General features: G+C 34.0%; 3 protein-coding genes and 1 long non-coding RNA gene across 9 annotated transcripts; 2 read left to right on the top strand and 2 right to left on the bottom strand.

The window, feature by feature from the left end:
• Positions 1-22: 22 nt before the first annotated feature.
• On the bottom strand, positions 23-4,134 carry LOC142540497 (putative protein phosphatase 2C 38). 3 transcript variants are annotated; one of them, XM_075646697.1, is made up of 5 exons: positions 4,051-4,134; positions 2,854-3,377; positions 1,694-2,076; positions 939-1,175; positions 23-484 (listed from the first exon to the last, which is right to left on the bottom strand). In XM_075646697.1, exons 2-5 carry the CDS (start codon positions 3,179-3,181, stop codon positions 269-271), a joined length of 1,164 nt encoding a protein of 387 aa, XP_075502812.1. In that variant the 5' UTR covers positions 3,182-3,377; positions 4,051-4,134; the 3' UTR covers positions 23-268. The 3 variants fall into 3 exon arrangements, with proteins under 3 accessions (XP_075502812.1, XP_075502811.1, XP_075502813.1); XM_075646696.1 differs by lacking the exon at positions 4,051-4,134 and adding an exon at positions 3,665-4,011; XM_075646698.1 differs by lacking the exon at positions 4,051-4,134 and having other exon boundaries at positions 1,694-2,061; positions 2,854-4,009.
• Positions 4,135-8,258: 4,124 nt separating this feature from the next.
• On the top strand, positions 8,259-14,602 carry LOC142540496 (patatin-like protein 6). 3 transcript variants are annotated; one of them, XM_075646694.1, is made up of 3 exons: positions 8,261-9,659; positions 11,674-11,972; positions 14,264-14,602. In XM_075646694.1, exons 1-2 carry the CDS (start codon positions 8,517-8,519, stop codon positions 11,947-11,949), a joined length of 1,419 nt encoding a protein of 472 aa, XP_075502809.1. In that variant the 5' UTR covers positions 8,261-8,516; the 3' UTR covers positions 11,950-11,972; positions 14,264-14,602. The 3 variants fall into 3 exon arrangements, 2 of the variants coding, with proteins under 2 accessions (XP_075502810.1, XP_075502809.1); XR_012819107.1 differs by having other exon boundaries at positions 8,262-9,659; positions 11,674-13,050; positions 13,107-14,602; XM_075646695.1 differs by having other exon boundaries at positions 8,259-9,659; positions 11,680-14,602.
• A 2,383-nt stretch (positions 14,603-16,985) lies between these two features.
• LOC142540494 (uncharacterized) lies at positions 16,986-21,274 on the bottom strand. Of its 2 annotated transcripts, XM_075646693.1 has the most exons (6): positions 21,111-21,274; positions 20,865-20,962; positions 20,616-20,715; positions 17,925-18,107; positions 17,324-17,466; positions 16,986-17,171 (listed from the first exon to the last, which is right to left on the bottom strand). In XM_075646693.1, exons 1-5 carry the CDS (start codon positions 21,165-21,167, stop codon positions 17,344-17,346), a joined length of 561 nt encoding a protein of 186 aa, XP_075502808.1. In that variant the 5' UTR covers positions 21,168-21,274; the 3' UTR covers positions 16,986-17,171; positions 17,324-17,343. The 2 variants fall into 2 exon arrangements, with proteins under 2 accessions (XP_075502808.1, XP_075502806.1); XM_075646691.1 differs by having other exon boundaries at positions 16,986-17,466.
• On the top strand, positions 18,115-20,507 carry LOC142540495 (uncharacterized). Its single transcript, XR_012819106.1, has 2 exons — positions 18,115-18,780; positions 19,336-20,507. It is a non-coding gene; the product is annotated as an uncharacterized LOC142540495 (long non-coding RNA).
• Positions 21,275-21,721: the final 447 nt, after the last annotated feature.

Genomic DNA, 21,721 nt, shown 5'->3' with positions numbered 1-21,721 from the left:
TTCACTCAAACACATAAGCAACTTGACTAAGGGCAGCCTAAATTATCCTCTCAAAAAAATTCAGTATCCTCATTTTATCACACCATTTATCTTTTTGTTTCATATGCCAGTCGGCTAAAAATTCAAGACAACACAAACTCATCACGTCTTCCTGGCATAATCATTAACATTATCAAAATATGGTGACATCCCAGAAAAAATAAACTCACGCTACATATAAAAATCCTCTAGTTCTAAGAAAATCAGTCTGCAAGTTAATAGAGAAGCTTTACCAAGTATTTCCACCGCCTTTTACTGAGAGAATCGGGCCGTGGGAGGAACTGCGACTGATCAAATGAGAGTCTAAGAAGAGAACTATAACTGTGATGTCATCGTGAAAATGTCTTCTCACTCCTCGGTCAATCTTTTTCAGGTCTGAATATCTCATTTCTCTTTTCTTTGCTGCTTCTTGCAGTGCAGCTTTGACAAGTTTTCGAGCAATACCCTGTAATATAACAAGGAAAGGATCTCTTTGTGAAAAAAAATATTCAAGGAAAATCACAACTTTCACAAGTTTCAATTCCACTTGAAAAGGTAGGCTAGTGCATGCAGTTAGCCATAAATCTATTAAGTTCCACCAAGATCAAGAAAAGGTACTTCTCTGTGTCTCATAAAATACAAGAACTATAAGTTAGAGACAATAAGAGTGGGTGGGAGCTAGCAGAAAACAGGGATAATACTAAGATTTTGATACAGAAAGAGGGCATAAAGATAGAAGGATCTCAACCATAATGCTCCGAAATTACAAAACAAGGCGGGGCAAAATTTATATTTTAGATAAATAATATAAGAAAATTTATATCTATATGCAGATGAAAATAAATGTTTATCCTCAGATAAAGGGCGACTGCCAAATTAAAAACCTAGAAATAAGAACGTTCAAGTGACAGATGTCCTACGCTGCGTGGAGAACTGTTGACAAGGTCGACTGCCTCTTGATTACTAAGGTGCTCCCATAAACCATCTGAAGCAAAAATAAGAAACTGGTCCTCAGGATAAAGTTTTTGGACATGTATTGATGGTTCAGCCAAAAGGATTGGTTTCTCAAACGGTTCTGGCAGTCTGAACTTTGGTAACAATGGCACTCTGTTGAACTCCTGTTTCTTCAAGTACGCATCGCCTATCGATCTTGAAACCTGGAATCAAATTAGCTACGAAAGTCGAGAGTGTAGGTATAAATTTATTTAATTATAAAATAAAAAATTGAGAGTTTTGGGATACAATAATTTCATATTCATAATAAATAAAATGTTTGACAAAATCACTTTCCAGACAATGCATTTTGCACTACAGGAGAAAAAGGGTGAATCGTGACGATCAAGATTAGATGCATCATACAATATTCACATATCTGGGTCCATCTTCACTCACTGATCCCAGAAAGAATTAGAGGGCTTACCTTAAACTTTAACATAATCAAAACAACGGTCAGGATTTGTCAACCATGAAATATATTTGTCAACCATGAAATATCAAGATATGTGAAAATGACACAGTATTTTGATTAATGTGTAGGCATAAATATCAATGCGGTCACGTTTTTCAGGTAAAAAAATTTAGCCGTCCATTTCCAGAATGTCACCTAAGGCAAGAAAAATATGAGGTGGAGCGACCAACTGCCCCATCTATTAAATTGTGCCGAAAAAAATGTTACCTGGATAAGGCCCTTCACACGCCAAACTCCGTGCTTTAAAACAACGATCTGGGGATCATTGGGATGTAATGCATGTAATTCTTCCCGGACAGATTCAAAACTTGCATTGTGCTCAGTTGATAACTGCATGGCTTTAACCTCATTCTTGACCTTTTCTAGTCTTCCCAACACCACCCTAGAATCCCCAGAATTGGCAATGTATAAGAGTCCACTGCATATAATGCCCACCAAACAACATGATCCCACAGAGGCAATTTGAGGTTTAATTTCCCATTGTTTTTTAACCAGAGAAAGAAATTCTTCTTCTGTTGCCAAATATGCATTTTTTATCACATCAGCCGACATTTCTTGATTATCTGTCGTAAATTCTGCATCATGAAGAGCTGTCAAGTGAGTAAACATATGCATCAGCAAACTTAAAAAATGTCCAAAACAAAACTCTATTCGATCACAGACCAAGCAGTTGCATTTTATATCAAAACCTAATATTAAAAACAAATGGTACGTGAAATAATCAAGATAAGATTCGGGGGACCATATATGAGTGCTGACAATTGCAAAGCATGACAGGAAGAATTTTTTTGCAACAAAAACACACTATAATTTCTATAGACCGGATTCTTTATCTAAAGCTGCATACAAAATTAAGACAACTAGCTTTGATTTACTCGAACTGAAAATATTATTGGTGCCTGGTGGCAATCAGTTACAAGTAGTCGAAAACAATATTCTGACCACCAATTGGGAAGAAGGCATCGTAATCCATTCTGGTATTGAGAAAGAATCTTCTCACAATAATTGAAAGTACCATAAATCTTGACTGCATACTTCTCCCTTCTTTCAAAGTTTTATTTGTTCTGTTTTTTTCCGTGAAGACTACGAGAATATATACAGTGTGAGACAGTATATGATAATTATTAAAGCTGAAATTAAGTGTAGAAAACTACAAAAAAAAACAAATGACTCTGGAGGAAGAAAAAGCATACATTCCACTGTTAACAAAAATCATCCAGTTGGACCTACAAACATCTCAACATCAAAATATTTTAAAAATCCACATTAAAAATCTCATAATATGCAAATATGGAAACAAAAATATGTAAAATAATTCAGTGGAAACGACACAAGAGTAAAATATACAGTAAGAACAAGGCGCATACTCTTCATATTCTCAAAAAGATGATCGCTTATAAACCGTGAAGCTTCGGGTCCGGCATGGCCATCATAAATCCCAACAAAAGTCCCATGAGGAGCTGACTCAGATAAGCTCAACGGCCCTGATTCCAGCTGGCTGTAATCTTCCAATATGTTATTGGCTTGAATAACTGCCATAGAGAATTCCCCATTAACATGTCGTCCAGAATCCTTGTACCACCATAAACCATCGACATGACTGCCAATGTCACCACCTCCTCTGCTGCTATTTTCTCCCTCATTCCGAGCCAAAGGCCTCCAACATACAAATTTTCTCCATGTAGTGGTCACCATTGCCTTTTTTACATGTTATGTTTTGCTACAATTGTTTCCAATTCATTCAAATGAATTGCGATACTCTAATCTCACCCTTATTTCGAATTTTCTAAATTCCAACTACGATTTTGATTCCTTTTCTCCTCCAATTTGCAAACCCACATCACAAATCCCAGATTTATGGAGTGATCAAACAATGAATACAGCAGTCAATCTGTAATGCGCAAAAAAGCAAGAAAATCAATGGATTCCTCCAACTCAAAAACAACATTACGACAGATACACCGTACACGCACAAAACAACAAAAAATAATCAATGTCATTGAAAAACGCGTTGAACATAAAACCGAAAAAAAAACCCCACAAACTATCGACACATTCAATTCAAATTTAACAAGAAACCGAAAAGACAATCAAAATCCAGCACCAAGAACCCATCACGATAATGAACAAGAAATTGAAAAGCTCCCCGCAAAGAGAACCAAACGACAAACTTTTTACCTGGGGAAAAACGTTCAAAGGGTTAGATCGAGAGAGAGAGACGAAGACGAGAATGAATATAATAACCCTTTGATGCGAAAAAATAAAAAGACAGTACGCACAAAAATTCAACAGTCTTATACAACCAACTTTCAATGGGCTTTTCACAGCCGATTTTCTTCTTGGGTTTTTACATCTCAGAGATTTGTTCACAAATTTGATTCATTTATAGGAAATTAATTTGGAGGGGGGGTTAGGGGTTCTGATGTTGACCAACAACAAACCACCATTTCAGGCAAATTTTTCTCATCTCTTCCCTTCCTACATATTTATATTTACTAATTATAAAATGGTAAATTCAAAAAAATTCTCGCTTTGATAGCTTTGGGGACACACAATCGATTCACCTTCTCTCTGTAAATCCACGTATCACCGTGTCCACCGAACTGCTTATCACTTCACACGGTTTACACCAATTATCACGAATAGATTATTTAATTATTATTTTTGCACAACGTATATTTAGGCTTCGTTTGGTTTGGTGGATAAAATAAACTAATGATTAGTAAGTAAATGATAAAGAAAATGATTTTTGTAAAAATGTAATATATGGTGTTATGTTTGATATGATTTTTAAGTGTAGGATAATTTTGAATTTTTTGATAAAAGGACAAAATTGTCTTTTTTTCTTTTTTTTTTCTTCTTCCACTCTGGTGACGACGGCGACGACGAAGGCCGGCGGCGGTCCGGCGACGGTCGGTGGTCGGTGGCTGCGGTTGTGGCGGGAAGTGGTGGTGAGTTTGGATATAGGAGAAGGATAAAATTGGAAAATAGAAAGGATTAAGAGTTAGATAAATAATTCTAGGGGGTGATTCATATGAGGTATTGACTTAGTTAAATAATCGCGCGTACCAAACGAGGGATAAGGTGGGTTAAAAAAAATAAACCCACCTTATCCATCAAACCAAACACTCCCTTGGTGTTTAATTAATTAATTAATGAAAAAAATTATTATAAAACAGTTTCATCGCTCAATATTCTAATTGAATCACTCATTAAAAATTATTACTTTTTACGTAAAAAAAAATTATTATTTTTATGTTAAAAGTAATGTTTTTTTTTATCACAAATATGAATTGTATCGACTCGTCTCATATATATAGACATGTGAAACTGTCTCATGTTACGCTTATTCATTATAATTATATTTATTTATTTGCTATTGATACATATATTTTATTCGAGTATATGATTTTATCTTCTATTGGAAAAGATATTATGGACTTTATTTGCTAAGTTGTATATTTCCAGTGGTGTGTTTTGTTTTAGTAGTTAAATAATATAACCAACTCAATTAAAATTGGGTGGTCTACCAAGTTTCAAACATACAAAAGGAACCTTTTTCTTGGTCAACTAGTGTTACATTGAATGATTCTAAATTTTCCCCATTGAGATTTTTGACATGTGAGGCTTATGCTCCACCAAATATAATACATATTATAAAATATTATACTTCCATGAGTGGATCTCACACTTATCTATCTAAAGGTTGCGCTGGATTTAGATTAGGAGCATGTATCTTGTGAGACGGTCTTACGAATATTTATTTGTGAGACGGATCAACCATACCGATATTCACAATAAAAAGTAATTCTCTTAGCATAAAAAATAATATTTTTCATGATGACCCAAATAAGAGATCTGTCTCACAAAATACAATCCGTGAGAACGTGTCACACAAGTTTTTGCCTTAGATTAGATCTCCGAGTGGCAGCATAGTTTCGTCCATTTGACAAAATATGAGTTTGAAATTTGGTCTTAAAATATTTTAATAATCATTATATATACAATTGTAGTTAAGTTTATTATGATAATATTGGGTTATTATGAGCTTAATAAATTTTTAAGCATATAAAATTTTCCTTAAGTCCTAGATTGATGTTACTAGGTTGTTCCTTTTAGATAAGTATATAAAAATTGTTCTTTGTCTCGATTTTTAGATCATTAGCAACGTCTTAACAAAATTTTTTTTTTTGGGTTTCCAGTGAAAATGCCTAGATATTAATTTATATTAAGCAATTTAACGATAAAAATTATGAATGTGTATATATATTACTGGAATTTTTATTTATTTATTTATTTATTTTTTTGAGAATTGGAATGGCAGTTTTGTCATAATTAAGCCAAAACTTGAATTGGGCTTAGAAGTGGAGGCCCAACCCAATCGGGCCTATGAATTGATCCAACACAAAACATGAAGAAACTGGAGCACATCCACCCATAGATGAGCAACAGGTCTTGGTGATGAAGAGTCTCATCAATCAATATCGCAATTTCTCTGTTTATTGACCAAAAAAAAAAAAAAAATCAATCTTTAATCCAACGAGTGTCTAAAAATTTTCGATTATTTTTTTGTTTATAAAAAAACTAAATTTAAAATTTTTTATTTTGATGAAATAGATATTATGGGTGTTTTGACTAAATCACGAAAGATTGCCTACACATCCATCCTCTCTCTCGTTGCTAGTATAATCAATTTCGAGCTCGATTATAGGGTTTGTTTCATCCTACCCGTGCAGGCAGTGCCTGCACGGGCAATGAACGGCCCGGATCACTCCACATGAGTGATCCGGGCCCACCTCCATGTAAAAAAAAAAAAAAAATTGGCTCAAAAAAATACGAGCCGTTGGATCGACCCCTGCAGGCAGTGCCCGCAGGGGTAGGGTCGACCGAACCCGATTATAGCTAGACTACAACATAACCCATTCAACTGCTGCAGGGGTAGGGTCGACCGAACCCGATTATAGCTAGACTACAACATAACCCATTCAACCTCAAATTTGCCAAATTTGAGCGCTTGTACGTATGTTGATGGGATGAATAATGTAATGATTTGGAATATTATTTAATTTATTAACATAAAAACTCATTCAAATTCGATACGATTAATAAAAAAATATTATTTTTTATATTAAAATTATATTTTTTTAAATCGTTGGAAATATGAATGATTTTTATTTTTTTTATATTGAAGAAAATTAAGCGTAACTCGTGGGTGTCCATTTGGTTGACGACGAATGCGTAGGAGTCGCATACCCCACACGTCATTTCAAAGTTTCAACCACAACCATCATCGGCAATATTGCCTGCCACTTTTAATATTATTAATAAATAATATTTATTATGTATATATTAATAATTATAATATAATTGTTGTTTTTTATATGTAAATTCGAGATTAAATTTTACTTACAATTGCATCTAAAATATGATATTTTTAAAAAATTTAAAATATTAATGTTAGATGAAGTACAAATAATCGATGTTTTTATAATAAAGTAAATTATACTTTTGTGCTCTGATTTGAATCTATGTGCATCTTATTTAATTATTTATCGTAGTTTCTATAAAAAAAAATGTTGATAGGTAAAAATGATTTTTGGCTAAAAATTAAAATCAATAGAAATTATTTTTATATCTGAGAAGAATTCAAATGATGTTTTTTTTATTAATTAACAAAATGATTGAAACGGACATCAGCTAATATTTTATGTTGCAGCTGAAAAATTTTTATCTGTAAAATATAATTAAATAAAAATGACTCAGTTAGTGCTATGCACATTAGATATTTATAAAATATATATACAAACTTATTATTTATTTTGCCTAAGAATAAGTAATTCAGTAACAGACAGCACTGTAATAATTTTTTTTTTTTTTATTTTAAAAAATTATCAGCTAACAAGGGAAAAAAAGATGATTCTAAAATGGATTAAAATCGTTCTTCTTTCAATTTTTTTTTCGATAGATCGAAACATTACGTATAGATGATATGAACTGTCCAAACAAAAATTTTTGAACAACGAACAACCAGTTCGAGGAAATGATATATATATATATATATATATATATATATATAGATAGCAGGTATCCGAACGATAAATTGATGCGAGTGAAATAATATTTTTGACAAAAAAATAATTTTTTTAATCGAATAATGTAAAAGATCTGTCTTATAAAATTGATATGTGATACATCAAACTAATCATAGGAGTTTCTGTGTTATATATAAATTAATTATAAAGTTTCTCGCTACCATCTTATATTTTCTAATTCCAATCTTTTGATTTAATTTGTAATTTTTTTCAAGGTAGGAAAATTTAGTTTTTTTTTTTTATCATTAGATAATATAGATCATCGTGACGTATTAATCAATGTCAACGACAAAAAGTAAGAGATAATATTTATATCCTTTGTGAAATTAAATAAATATATATATATTTGATATCCACACAATTTCAATCAATATTTTAACACATAAAATACATTAAAAGTACATCATTAATTATATTTACAAACAACATTATCCATATAGATAACATTTATGTTTTTGATTTTTATATTTTTATTTAAAAATTAAAAAAAAAACAATTTTCAAAAAAACTGATTTCAATAAAATTATTTTAAAAAATGGAACTAATTTAAATATCTGTTTAAGCTAGTAGTAATTTTTAAAACATAACTTTTATCGATAAATAAAAACCTATATATATATATTTTGTGTGGATAATAAATAATACTAAAAAATAAATTATAAAAGGCAAAGCAAAACAAAGAGGGTGTGCAGAAAACTGAATTGTATTGTATATTGTTTTGTTGCCTCTCCCACGTCTCGTTTGCCGAATTCCCTCCTCTTCTTCTTCTTCTTTTTCTTAGTTTTGATCGATCATTTGACCTCGTCTCATTTTGAAGCCTGCAATCTCAGGATATACATAGAAACTCGTTTCTTACTCGATCGCCATAATTTATGTGAGGAGACGGAGAGGAGATTTTTCTTGGCGTGAAGAGATATATTGTTTAGAAATATAAATTTATGGCGTGTGTTGATTTTGAAAAGATTAACAATCATGCGGTTGAAATGCAAGAACCCAGTATCGATACGGATAAATTGAGCTACGAGATTTTCTCCATATTGGAGAGCAAGTTCTTGTTTGGCTGCGATGATGACAAGTTTTGGGTTCCAAAGCAGATGGAAGAGCAGCCGCAAAGCCGGCATGATGCCGTTGTAAATGGTGAAAATGGGGTGCAGTCTATGAAGAACCAGAGGGGGAAGATATGCATTCTCAGCGTTGATGGAGGTGGGATGCACAACATTCTATCGGGCAAAGCGCTGTCGTATTTGGAAACGGCACTGAAGAATCTGTCGGGGGATGCGAACGCCAGAATCGCCGATTATTTCGACGTCGCCGCCGGCAGCGGTGTCGGTGGGATTTTCACCGCCATGCTATTCGCCACCAACGATCAGAAGCGGTCGATTTTCGAAGCCGAAGACACCTGGAGGTTCCTCGCGGCGGAGGGCAACAAATTCTATCGCTCTGCCAAACCGCGCAACTCCAAGGGCAATATCTTCAAGCGGGTTTTCAGCAAAACCGGCGTCGACGGTTCGGCTACCTCCGGTTTGGAGAAGGCGATGAGAGACGCGTTCAAGGATGAAAAAACTGGGCGGAGCTTGACCTTGAAAGACACGCTGAAACCGGTTTTGATCCCATGCTACGATCTCACCAGCACGGCGCCGTTTCTGTTCTCCAGAGCTGATGCTCTCGAAACAGACAGCTTCGATTTCAACCTCTGGGAGGTGTGTATGGCTACGTCAGCCGAACCCGGTTTGTTCGACCCGATTTGTATAAGGTCGGTCGACGGGTCGACCCGTTGCGTGGCCGTGGACGGTGGGCTGACCATGAACAACCCCACGGCGGCGGCTATCACGCACGTGCTGCATAACAAACAGGAGTTCCCTTTCGTGAGGGGGGTTGAGGATATTTTGGTGCTTTCCTTAGGAGCCGGCGAGCAGCTCCTGCCCGGCAGTTTCGACTACGACCAGGTCAAGAAATGGAAGGCGAAGGACTGGGCTCGGCCCCTGGCCCGGATTTCCAGCTCCGGCTCGGCGGAGTTAGTGGACCACGCCGTGGCCATGGCTTTCGGGCAGAGCCGTGTCAGCAATTACGTCCGCGTTCAGGTACGAAATCAACAACATTAAATTTAATACAACAAAAGTCTCGGTTGGTACGATCGGTCTCCGTAGGCTGGCCACCGAATGTCGTTGAATTGGAGCCTTTTATCCTTATTATATACATTTAATAGAAATTCTATTATCTATCTTTACCAGATTTACAACGATTTCATCTATTTTTTCAATGGAGTCAAGAATTTTATCCAGTTAGATGAACTGGAATGTAAAATGATAATAGGGGCAAAGTTTTTGTTTTCATATGTTCATATTGGCCCACATCTTCTTCTATCACCAGGCTCCATCCTTCCATGAGAATTAATCAATCAAACGTTTAGCAACATGGATAATTCTATTAAATATGGGGCCATCAATCTTTCTCTAAGTAGCAGTATTTGAGCTTTCAAATTTACTTATTGGGTACGACAGAATGATAAAAAAACCAAATTTTATTAATGAATTTTCTTAAAAGTTTCTAAGTTTTGGGGTAAGGAGACAGGCTGGGGGATGGGGATGGGGTTTAATGTGATAAGCTGGACATTTTGGGGGCATGCAATTTAATACTCTGTTGTTTTTTTTGGAAGAGAGAATGTGCAGAGTTGAGTACAGCAGGAGGAGGCCAAAGGGTAGTGATGATTTGTATATATTTGTCGCTAGAGACCGATATTTTCATTTAAATGATCAACGAATTTGGTTTACGGTATGGGAACATAATATTCATGTTGACTAAATATGCTATTTTTTTGATAAATTTAATCAATGTCAATATATTGCTGTTGATTTGGCAAATGGTGTTGTCTTCGCCAAATTAATACCAACTCAAGGTGAGTGTTTGTTTTTACGTGGCAAAGGTTTTGCAAGGAATTACGTTCAAATGCTCCTATTGTTACAGTCACAGGGATAATTTTCCAGGCCTTCTCTTAAGTGCAGTTATTTCAGGTCTTGAATGTTTCCTGTTGGCAAATATATCTTTCATCAATTCCTTTGTGGTTGGATATATTTAATACGTTCTGTGTTATTAAATATTGGTTTGAAAAAAGTGTAAAAAAATGCATGGACTTAAAGAGAAAAATACTCGGCGTACAGTAATCCTAATATACTCCAGCATAGAATAATCATAATTTCAGTGACAAAATAAGGAAAGGCAGCTAGCAATCTTGTAAGTTTTTAAAATTTTTCACGTCAATGATTGTGTGGACCACGCATTTAAATGAATGATTCAACATACCTTTAGCAATTTAATGATGGCAAGAAAATGGTATTAAGTTAATATTTTATTTTTTGTCCTCCTGACCTTAATTTATGACTCTCTACAGCAATTGCAGGTTCAGAAGAAATAAATATTTTAACATTAATGTTTACATTTTTTGACGAAAATGTGATCTGAAAATGAATTGTTTCTTGCTTTTCGTTTCCTTTTTTGCCGTACTTATATAGCACCTAAATTTGCTGATGACAGGACTAGAGTGGGGCTTTATTTCCTCATTTTCTTGTATGGTCCTGCCTCAAGATTTTAGCAGTGCAAAATAATTTTCTTGGTCTTATTTGTTAAATCATTATCAGGTGTACAATACTGTGTGCACTTTTAGTGATTGTAATCTTTGTTTAGTTACATTTAATGGTATGGTTTTGAAATTGACTGAAAACAGAAATTATACTGTTGGAGCATATGGCTGCTCAGGGGAGAATCTTATAATTATGATAAGGATTTGATAATTAAATCCCACTTGTTTCCTGGAATATATTATTGAGATGGGAAATTGTGATGAATTATTTGATAAATATCGGAACCAAATGATTTGCAGTCGACTGAGTTGTTTTTCATTAAGTGGCTTCATTTTGTTAGTTGCTAGCCCTTTAAGTACTAATTTAAAGCAACACCCCGCCTTCCCAGATGGAATGGAAACAATTGAGTGGGGCATCACTCATCAGCAGTCGGCACCAATGGCCTTTTTGTTTTAGGTGGTTATTTTACATCAAAATTCTGTACGGGAATTTTTAACATATTTTTTATCGCTTCAAGTCGCAGGGTAATGGATCCGATTCAAACCAATATGGCGCTGCTACCGATTCAGACGCTAGCCTGAGCAAAGTAAAAATGCTAGTAGGAGCAGCTGATGACATGCTGAAGCAGAAAAATGTTGAATCGGTCCTCTTTAATGGGAAGAGGATCGGAGAAGAAAGCAATTTCGAGAAACTGGACTGGTTTGCCGAACAACTTGTGTTAGAGCATCAGAGGAGGAGTTGTAGAATAGCTCCCATTGTTGCATTCAAGCAAGCTACCCCAAAACCTTCTTAGACAACTTTACTATTTTAAAAATGGTGAGTTCACTGCCTTTGACTACTTTATTATTCTTTAGTGCATTATTATTAAATTGTCACATTACATTTTCTTTATTGCTTGCATTATTTTGTCTGCTGATATCAACAAGGCCCCACTCCACTTAAACCATTTAAAGAGTATAATTTAACTTCTTAATTAAAATAGCATTGCAAGAACTTGATGCCTGAGTGGAAATGATAGGAATGATTTTCCAAGAACCCAGTTGGCGATCTTTATGATCCTGCTAAGTAAGACTTGAAAACAATTTTTTTTTATAAGATTAGGATTGTTTGGACTCTGTGGAATCATTCACGGCTAATTGTGTGATTAACTTGAATGTTTTGGTTCTAAAATGTGGTGTGTTTCCTACGGCAGACTCGAATCTTAGTCATGTTTGACAGTAAGGTTTTTGATGACCATTATGGTGGCAATCATTCTAATTTCCTTATGTTTCACATACTCGGTGAAGCATGGACTCATAGTGCTCAAGTCCTCACCATAAAAAATTTCAAAACCGGCCCCATGTATGGGCATCTTAATTGGTACATAATTTGGTTCCTCTAATTTTATTTTCCAATAATTATATCAAGATTCTGTGAATACCTAATGACTTTTTAGATACAGATGTTTTGTTCTAGTAGCTCCCATGGCTTCTGTCTTGTCATTTTCTCTCAGAAACAACAATGCTTGCAACTACCTCTGGTTGTTGGCATAATTTTAATTTTAATGTACTTGGGAAGATGAAAATTATTTATAGCCAAACAAAGCATTATGTGAGGATAGAGAATTTGACCCTTTTGTCTGCTCACCGACACAGTTTCTGGAGGAGAATGAGGGGTATATAAGTCATTTAATCTAATTGGGTTGCCACCGTGCACTGGGGGACCTGTTCCACTTCCATCCATGAATGAGAGGGCCCTTCTATTTTCCACTATGAATCATGCCATGTTTGAATCTTTAATAAAGAGGTCACTCTTTTTCTTACGAATTTATTGGCGATGACACTTGTTTGTAGTACTACATTTTACTTTTGATCCATTAAATATCTGCATATTTTACCCTTTCTTGTTCATTAGAGTGTGAAACTTTAAGATCTCAAAAAATTACATAAATTTTATTAATTTTTATCCGAGGGGAAGGCCACCTCCTGCCCACACTGGATTTGCCCTGATTATATGTTCAAAACATTTACATGTATAAAAACATAGGACTGTTGCACTTTATAAGTTTGACTAGCAAACACCTCTTTATAAGCATATTTTACCCTTTCTTGTGCATTAGATAGAATGTGAAACTTTAAAATCTAAAAAAATTACATAAATTTTATTAATTTTTATGTTCCGAGGGGAAGGCCACCTCCTACCCACACTGGGTTTGCCCTGATTATATGTTCAAAACATTTACATGTATAAAAACATAGGACCGTCGCACTTTATATGTTTGACTAGCAAACACCTCTTTATGACTGAGTTGGAACTTGGATCAGTCACATTTCCTAAAGACAGACATAAATTCTGTCATTACAGAGGCACACATCTTTATCATCTAGGACTAGGATTTTGCCTTTACTATATGATTATTGATTGCACTTTGTTGCCTTTGATCTTCAACCATGAGTAGGTATTTGCATGCGTCCCTATATAATATATATATAGAGAAGAGAGACATGGAGACGCTATCATGGACACTTATAGAGGAAGCTAGTAGTCTTTTGACTTCTCACAGTCTCGCAGATCAACTTCTAACTGGAAACAATGGAGTCAAAAGATGGTCTTTGTATATAAAGAAGAGAAAGTAAAACTAAACTCCAGTTTTGATGAAAGTGTAAAACAGTAACAGTGCAAAGTGCAATAAAATTTACTTGCGCTCACTACATATTAATACCATTATTAAAATTAAATGGGAAGCCGTGATTAGTGCACTATATGTATGTTTCTGTAGTTTTTATTTTAAAGGTTGCGTCCTATATTGTCATATAAAACTTGCCATATTTTTTATTTCTTACACAATGGCGACATGTGTGTTTCATATCTACTAGTTATCATGGAACTACTGGAAAATTCGGAGCTGGAAGACAGATCCAACGGCCCCAATATATTTGGGGCTGTGAGGGCCATGTGTGAATATATACACCCCAAAACCCCAAATATAGTCAGTTTTTGTATGCATGAGTCTAACCTGGAATTACCACCGAAGAAAAAAATCTGGGATCAAATAGTTTTTGTATACATCGGTCTCTCTAGTTGGTCCAACTTTTGAGATGTTTTATCACTGTAAATATTCAATGCAGGTCAATAAAGATGTTCAATCACTGTATGTAGTCAGTGCAGGTAACTGAATGTAGAGTGAACCTGGAAGAAAAAGAGAAACCAAGAAACAAGGATGTAAGAGGAAAGGCAAACATAACAAGCTTTTACTTTTGGCAGGATTGGAGGGTAGTAGGTGAGAGGGACATGGTGATGGAGTGAAGTGAAAAAGGGAGTGTCAATTGTAAAAAAAAAGTGTGGATTTTGGTTAGATTCCTTGCCTACCATATTACAAGGCATGGTGGAACATGAAAATTTGGCCATTGTGAAAAAACCTTCTTATTTCTTTCAATATTTTATTACTATTGTTTAAAATTTTTTTTTGCCTATTTTATATTTTGATTGATTCACCTACGTTGAGTGATGCTTGTGCAGTTATGCGGGCTACCTAGAATTTTGGCTTTTATTTTTAAAATTAAATTTGAATTTGATGAGATTTTATCGGATGTGTGGAATTTTTTAATAATATTTAAAGATGTAAACTTTCCCTCTGTCTTGCCTTAAACATTTGGTCGGCTTCTCTTTCTTTCTGGTTTTTGGCCCCTAACAATAATCAATTTGATGAAATTTGATAGAATTTTATCTTTTTTATGTGCCTATTTTATATTTTGATTCTCGAGTCAATTTGATGAAATTTATTATTATTATTATTGGCCCCATCCAACCATTTGCATATTCTTATTCTCTTTTCTTTGCTACTTACGACGACTTTTTTAGGACATTTGGATAAAATATAATTTTGTTCGTATTTTTTAGTACATATAATATAATAATCGAATCTGCTTTAGCTTTCTCTTTTATTTAGGCAAAACCTTATTCAACATTTATTATAGGCTTTTGGACTTTTATGTTATTCGTTCAAACATGTTTTATACCGCGTTCGCCTCACACATATATAAGGATTTATCTTTACTCTGATAAACTCATACACATTAAACGAGTCAATTTTATATATATTTAGGCATAGTTTGGTACATATGATAAGATAAACATGTGATATATAATATAAAGATAAGTTAAGGATAAATAAGATGTAGGATATTATATTTAATGTTTGGTATGATTTTAATAAGAGTGATTAAATTTATATATTAGATTGCAATGACAAAATTAACTTTATCATAATAAATTTTATAATTTCAAAGTTGTTGCTTGAGTTCATATTTTTTCCTCGCATGATTTATTTATTTTTACCTAATTTTATATATTATATAATATGATAATTGAGCCATTGATTTTGTGAATCAAGTCAAATATCAATTTTTAAGGTCAATCGAGTGATACTAGTAATTTTATTGATATTTATAAAAATTATTTATATAATTATCTCGAATTCATTTATATAATTATCATATTATATAATATATAAAAAATAAATAAAAATATTTATTTGATTTTAATTTCTACCTACTAGCATAGATTTATAAAAATCATTTATAATTTGAGGGCAATTAAGTCATTTATAGTGTATTTTATCATTAAATTAAAATTATCACACCTAATAGAAGATACATTTTATCTTTCTAAGAAAGATTATTTATCAATCCATCTCTTATCCCATGTACCAAACTATGCGTTACAATATAAATAATACATTTGACATAAAAACAAATAATTTTTTATGAGTAATCCAAATAAGATAACTGTCTCACTACGTTGACTCCTAAGACTGTCTAACAAAATTTTTTGTGTACTTTATTTAATTTAATGTCAAAGATGTGTGAATGGTCTAATGATTTGGTGTTAATGATTGGTGATTATGACTTTAGGTGCTTTTTCTTTTATTAACAAAATAAAAAGTATCTCCTTACTCCAATCACGCTAATCTAGTTTACTTTCCGGACAAAATTATGCCTTTAGTATTTTTCGAAATAAGAAATTCATATAATATGAGACTGATAGTACAAATATATTTAAAATTATTATTTGGAGATTAAACTGGTTTGATAATAATGCGTCACCGCGACGACATTTGTTTGGTCAAATTTCACCCATAAATAAACCCAACGTGCACAATGCTCAAATTGCAAATTATAATAATAGGTACAATATCACCACAAAATGGGAATTTTTTTTTTAAAAAAAAAATATTACAACCAAATCTTTAAGCACAACAAATATCGGTTCTAGGCCATAAAAGCATTTCATTCCAGACAAAAACTTGTATGAAACAATCTCACAGGTTGTATTTTGCGAGACGGATCTCTTATTTAGGTTATCCATGAAAAAATATTACTTTTTATACAAAGAGTATTACTTTTTATTATGAACATCGATGGAATTGACCCGTCTCACAGATAAAGATTTGTGAGACCGTGTCATAAAAGACCTACTCCTCTTTCAAGCACAAATCAAATTGAAAACACATATTCCTATTAACACGAAACACATTTGGTCCATTTGATTTAGTAATTTACTAATTTAGTCAACAAATAACACTATCGACTTGCGCTTTTAGCATGAATATCAACTTCATCTTGGGGGGGGGGGGGGGGGGGGGGGGGTGTTTAAAAAATTCGATTTTACCTCTCATTTTACGAATAGTGTTCCCATTCCTACAGACTTCCACTGTATTGTCGAACATTATTTTTTTGTAAAATGAAAAAACTTGGCAAAATTTGTTGGCTTGTGTATCAGCCAGGAGAATTTGGGAGAATGTAGCATGGTTAATTTACAAAAGGAATACCCCGAATTCGACATCCCAAATAGCTGAAACACACAATAATTGCTATATAATCATCTGGAAATCGAAGATTCACTCAATGTAATGCACGAAATGTCAACTAGGCCCTATAAACTAACTCACCAGAGCCAACCCATTCGATACTGGAACTGATTGGCCAAATATTATGTGCTCCAAGGACCCATTATTGTTTAACTTTTCCTCTTCAGCTGAAAAATAAGGGCTTATAATTTTAACGCTACAAAGAAGGATACACTTCGACAAGAAAAATGTCAATAGATGAAAGAGGATACAGTTGCCGCATAACCCGAAGAGGACTTGAGATCCATCAATCGTAGACATAGGAAGAAACTTTGTGTACCTAAAGGGTAATGAGGCACATTACTCGTCGTCTTTATATGGGTATTCCTCGGGAATTTGCTTCAGAAGTTTGACTTGCAACTCAAATACATCATCCCCTCTAAGCATGTCACGTAGCCATGTGACCTCAGTTTTCATAGACACCTAAGACAAGGGAAGAAACATCGAATTGTATGATTTTGAAGTTTTACCATCATGATTGATAGTCACGGAAAGAATACTGATATTGTCGAATACTGATATTGTCGAACATTTTCCAGGCGGACGTGACTCGTTCAATTAACTAGACAACTAACTCCATCATAATATGAAAAAGGGGGACACCTGATGGTTACTGTTAAAGCACATCTCCAAGAAGATGAATTTACCATCTTTAATCTAACAAAATTATGGTTATGCGCCTTCCAATTTTAGCGTTATATTCTTGAACAATTGCCAAGAGGGTGAATTATGTAAGATATGATATGACCATGCCTAGAGGGTTGTCAAAGCAAGGCATTTTCCAAATTGATAATTCTAAATTTAAAATTTTATTCCCACATACACCTGCACACATATTGAAACAAACATAAGAAGATGATAACAGAGGCCGATGTGCTCACCATCTCAAGAGCTCCTCTGATTACTCCACTTAGAATATTGCAATAGTAAAGACCTTGACAGGTATCAGGAAGCTCGACAAAATCTACAAGTGGGTTATCCTCCAAAATTATACTGCAGGTTGTTCCCTCAACATCCCAGTTCGTGACAGATGCAGTGACACCCAGGAACATTTTGAATCCAACCTGTTCATATCAGGTTTTGAATATTGGATTCGATAAAACATTTCAAGCCATCGTTTAAAAGGGGGTATTTACACGTCAACAAATCAAGGGAAGTATGATGAATAAGTCAGTTGATGCACTGGCTTAGATAATAATCTTTCACAAGGAGCAAGTCAACAATAATCTATTCAAAGATAAAAGCTAACCTAGATAGAGTCTATCTAAAATAAAAAGCCAATCATCGGACATTAGATGATTCGAGAAACGATAAAGCTAAAAACGTTGGTGAGTGTAAGAAATTTTATGCAAACTCCCACAAACAATGACGCTACAACACAATCATTTGCCAAATAATATAATAGATGGTGAACAAAATTCACACGTAAACTTTTATAATACTGATGACATTTTCTCTAAAGTCTAGATTCTTTTTATGTAATAATAATACACGTTTTGGGTTGGACATTTTTTTTACACACACACACACACACATATATTACAACTTCACGTATCATGACTTTCATCATTAATTATCTATAGAGAAGATGTGTTACAGAAAATTCTAAAAATATATATATAAAGAATAGATACTATGGAAGGGTATTCTAGAAATAATTAAAAAAAACAGAGGGATACCAAGAGATTAGCATAATCATCATTTCATTATAGGCAAGTCTACCCCGAATCATGTAGTGTTGCAACATATTCTGCTTTAAAAACGTGATTAAGAGAACGTATTGGTTCTAGACTTTTAATGACTTTCATGAAGTTTAAAACTCTTGAGATATTCAATCTAGACTTTTATACACTCTATAAAAGTTTAGTTGTATTTAAGTAAAGTTTTAAAAATTATGTGGTATTCAAACTTGACTGATCATGATCAAGAAAACATTTTGTTCTGGTTACTTTAGGTGAACAAAAAATAAATTTGGGCTCACAAAAGCTTTCTTCGTTTAAAAATGACGTCTCAGAATAGTCTACACTTGAGGGAAATAAGAATAGCCTCAACCTTCCATTTTCCAAAGGCCTACCAGATGTAACTCGCATAATTGCATCGTCAAAATTAATAAGGTTGATGTTCAAACTGCTTAACGCTCATTTCTCTTGACAAAATTTAGCACGATTCCAGTCCAGATCATTCTCAAATTCCTAATCTGTAGAACCAATTACGAATAACAGAAGCTCTTCCAAATTTTTCCGTGTAGTCCATGTTCATGTTTTCCATCTCAATCTTCCCACAACCATCAAGGTATCAACAAGTAGCTATAAGGCAATAATCCCTTACAAAAAACCGCACCTCTGAGGAGTAGAGTTGTAATATTTCTTATGTTCCAAACATTGCTGAATGACATCAAGAGCGTAAAAAAATAGGAAACTTGTATGGAACACAACAATTTGTCTATGAAAGTAGAAAACTAGAGATCCAAACACTCTAGAGAACCATAAGAATTCAGGGACATCCAACTATTAAGTCACCTAACCCTCGGGTTTTTTAAAGACCCGGGACAGCCAATGGGCACAGCCTTTTCAAAAGCTGTGTGCTTTCTGGGGGGCAAGGCGCACTTCTTCGTGTTATAATAATAATAACCCAATGGCCCAGTCCAACTGAATCCATGCCCGACATCACCTAAAAACGCTCGATTGCATAAACCAAGAACACTTCAATTCCATGCCTCCTCCATTCATTAAACTAGTTTCCACAACGTAAAACACTACAATCCCAATTCCAAAATCATTCCAAACACTCCTCCCTCTGCTTTCTCTTGCCATTAAAAATTCATGAACTTGAGAAACTCTTTTGCAAATTCATAAATCACGGACTTGGACTTAACTCCACCTCAAAAACGAGCTCAAGGGGGGAGGATTGTCCAACTCCATATATAGAGCTCCCAATAACTTAATTCAGACAATGTGGCACATTTGACGCACCCTCTCACATCCAAGAATGGACAACTGAAACGTGAAGTTTACAAGGCATTAACGGGTGACTCATGACCATAAGGGCGTCTAACACATAATGGTGGTAAAAACTGTGATATCATGTTAAGTTCATGGACTTGAGTCTATCTCTGACATAAAAGCTAGCTCAAAGGGGAAGAGCCGATGTCTCTAGAATTGTCTAACACAAATTGCTAAAAATCTAAGTATCTCATTACAAGACGTATACATCATTCAAGACTTTCACTTTAACTGAAACATTGGTTTGCACCTTGCTGTGCCAAGGCTTTGAATCATACTTAGTCATGACAACTGCCATGATTCAGGCTATGACGATATTCCTGTAAGAACTAGGATGTTAGATAATAACTCCGCAAAAGATTGGAAGAAAAATGAAACAACATCATTAACACTGTAATGAGCAACCAACCAATACCAAATGCTATCTAGATCTCACTCAGCCAACAGTTGATTGATTAAAAACAAAGCTTTAAATAGTTATAACTGTTCCAATATTGAAGTAAACAAAATAAAAAACCAGCAGAGAACAGGAAAAAGAGAAGAAGTGGTGCTAAGCAGTAAAGACTCGACCTTTGCAATGACTTCCGCGGTTTCCTTAAAATCCACACATCTAGAAACATTTGATTTCGCAAGAAATTCATCAACGAGACGGATTCCAATATTATAGCCCCTGCAACGGTTAAAACGGAAAAAATAACAAAAACATGCATTCTAAAGTCGAACTAAATTTCAGAAAAATAAAATAGCAATTATCAACAGGGTAAACTGGAGAATCGATCAAATGAAGAATATGAACACAGGAGGGATTCATTTACAAACATTTGATCGAGCTGCTTGTTAACCTCCTCAACCTCTTCCAGATCGGTGATCAGTTGGCGCACCATAGCACCGTATGTCAGAGTGAAAAGCTCCGCATTCTGAGAACGTTACACAAAAATTAACACAGATACGAGTTACAGAACAAGAATTGAATAGTAAAAACATGTATAACTAGGATCCGAAAACAAAGGCAACCACAACTGTTAGGGCTTGTTAAAATTTTCCCTTCGCGATCGCTAAACCTACCACGCGTTCAACGCTAGCGAAAATGGCGTCGCCAGATTTAGGAGCTAAGGGAGCCATGGAAAGAGCTTCGGATCTCAAGGTTTTTGGAACGGTGAAGCTCTTAACGATCACACAAGTAATCAAAATGAGTTGCAGGTTGCTTCAAAGGGCAAAAAAAGGAAGTGGATTTTAAAAATATTATTTATTTATTTATTATATGAGTTAGATTTCTATTTATTTATTTATTTTCACAGTCAAATTATACCAAAATAAAATTAATATAATATCTCTCGACAAAATAAAATTTCACCATTATATTTTATAATATAAATCAAACTAATTACAAAAAATTATTAAAATTCAAAGAAATTTTTTTTAAAAATAAAATATTATACAAGTACACAACATAACAAAATCAGTTTTAAAAATTCGAGAAAAAAAAAACACACACAGACATGCCATGATTTGCATTCAATTACTAAAAATATACTTACAAACAAGAGTAGGTCTCTTGTGAAACGATCTCACGAATCTTTATCTGTGAGATGATTCAATCCTACCGATATTCACAATAAAAAGTAATATTTTTAGCATAAAAAATAATATTTTTTTATGAATAACACAAATAAGAG

This window comes from Primulina tabacum, chromosome 3, assembly GCF_025594145.1.
Source record: "Primulina tabacum isolate GXHZ01 chromosome 3, ASM2559414v2, whole genome shotgun sequence".
Taxonomy (NCBI): Eukaryota; Viridiplantae; Streptophyta; class Magnoliopsida; order Lamiales; family Gesneriaceae; genus Primulina; species Primulina tabacum.
The sequence above is the reverse complement of the archived record's forward strand: the minus strand, read 5'-3'. Positions and strand labels throughout refer to the sequence as shown.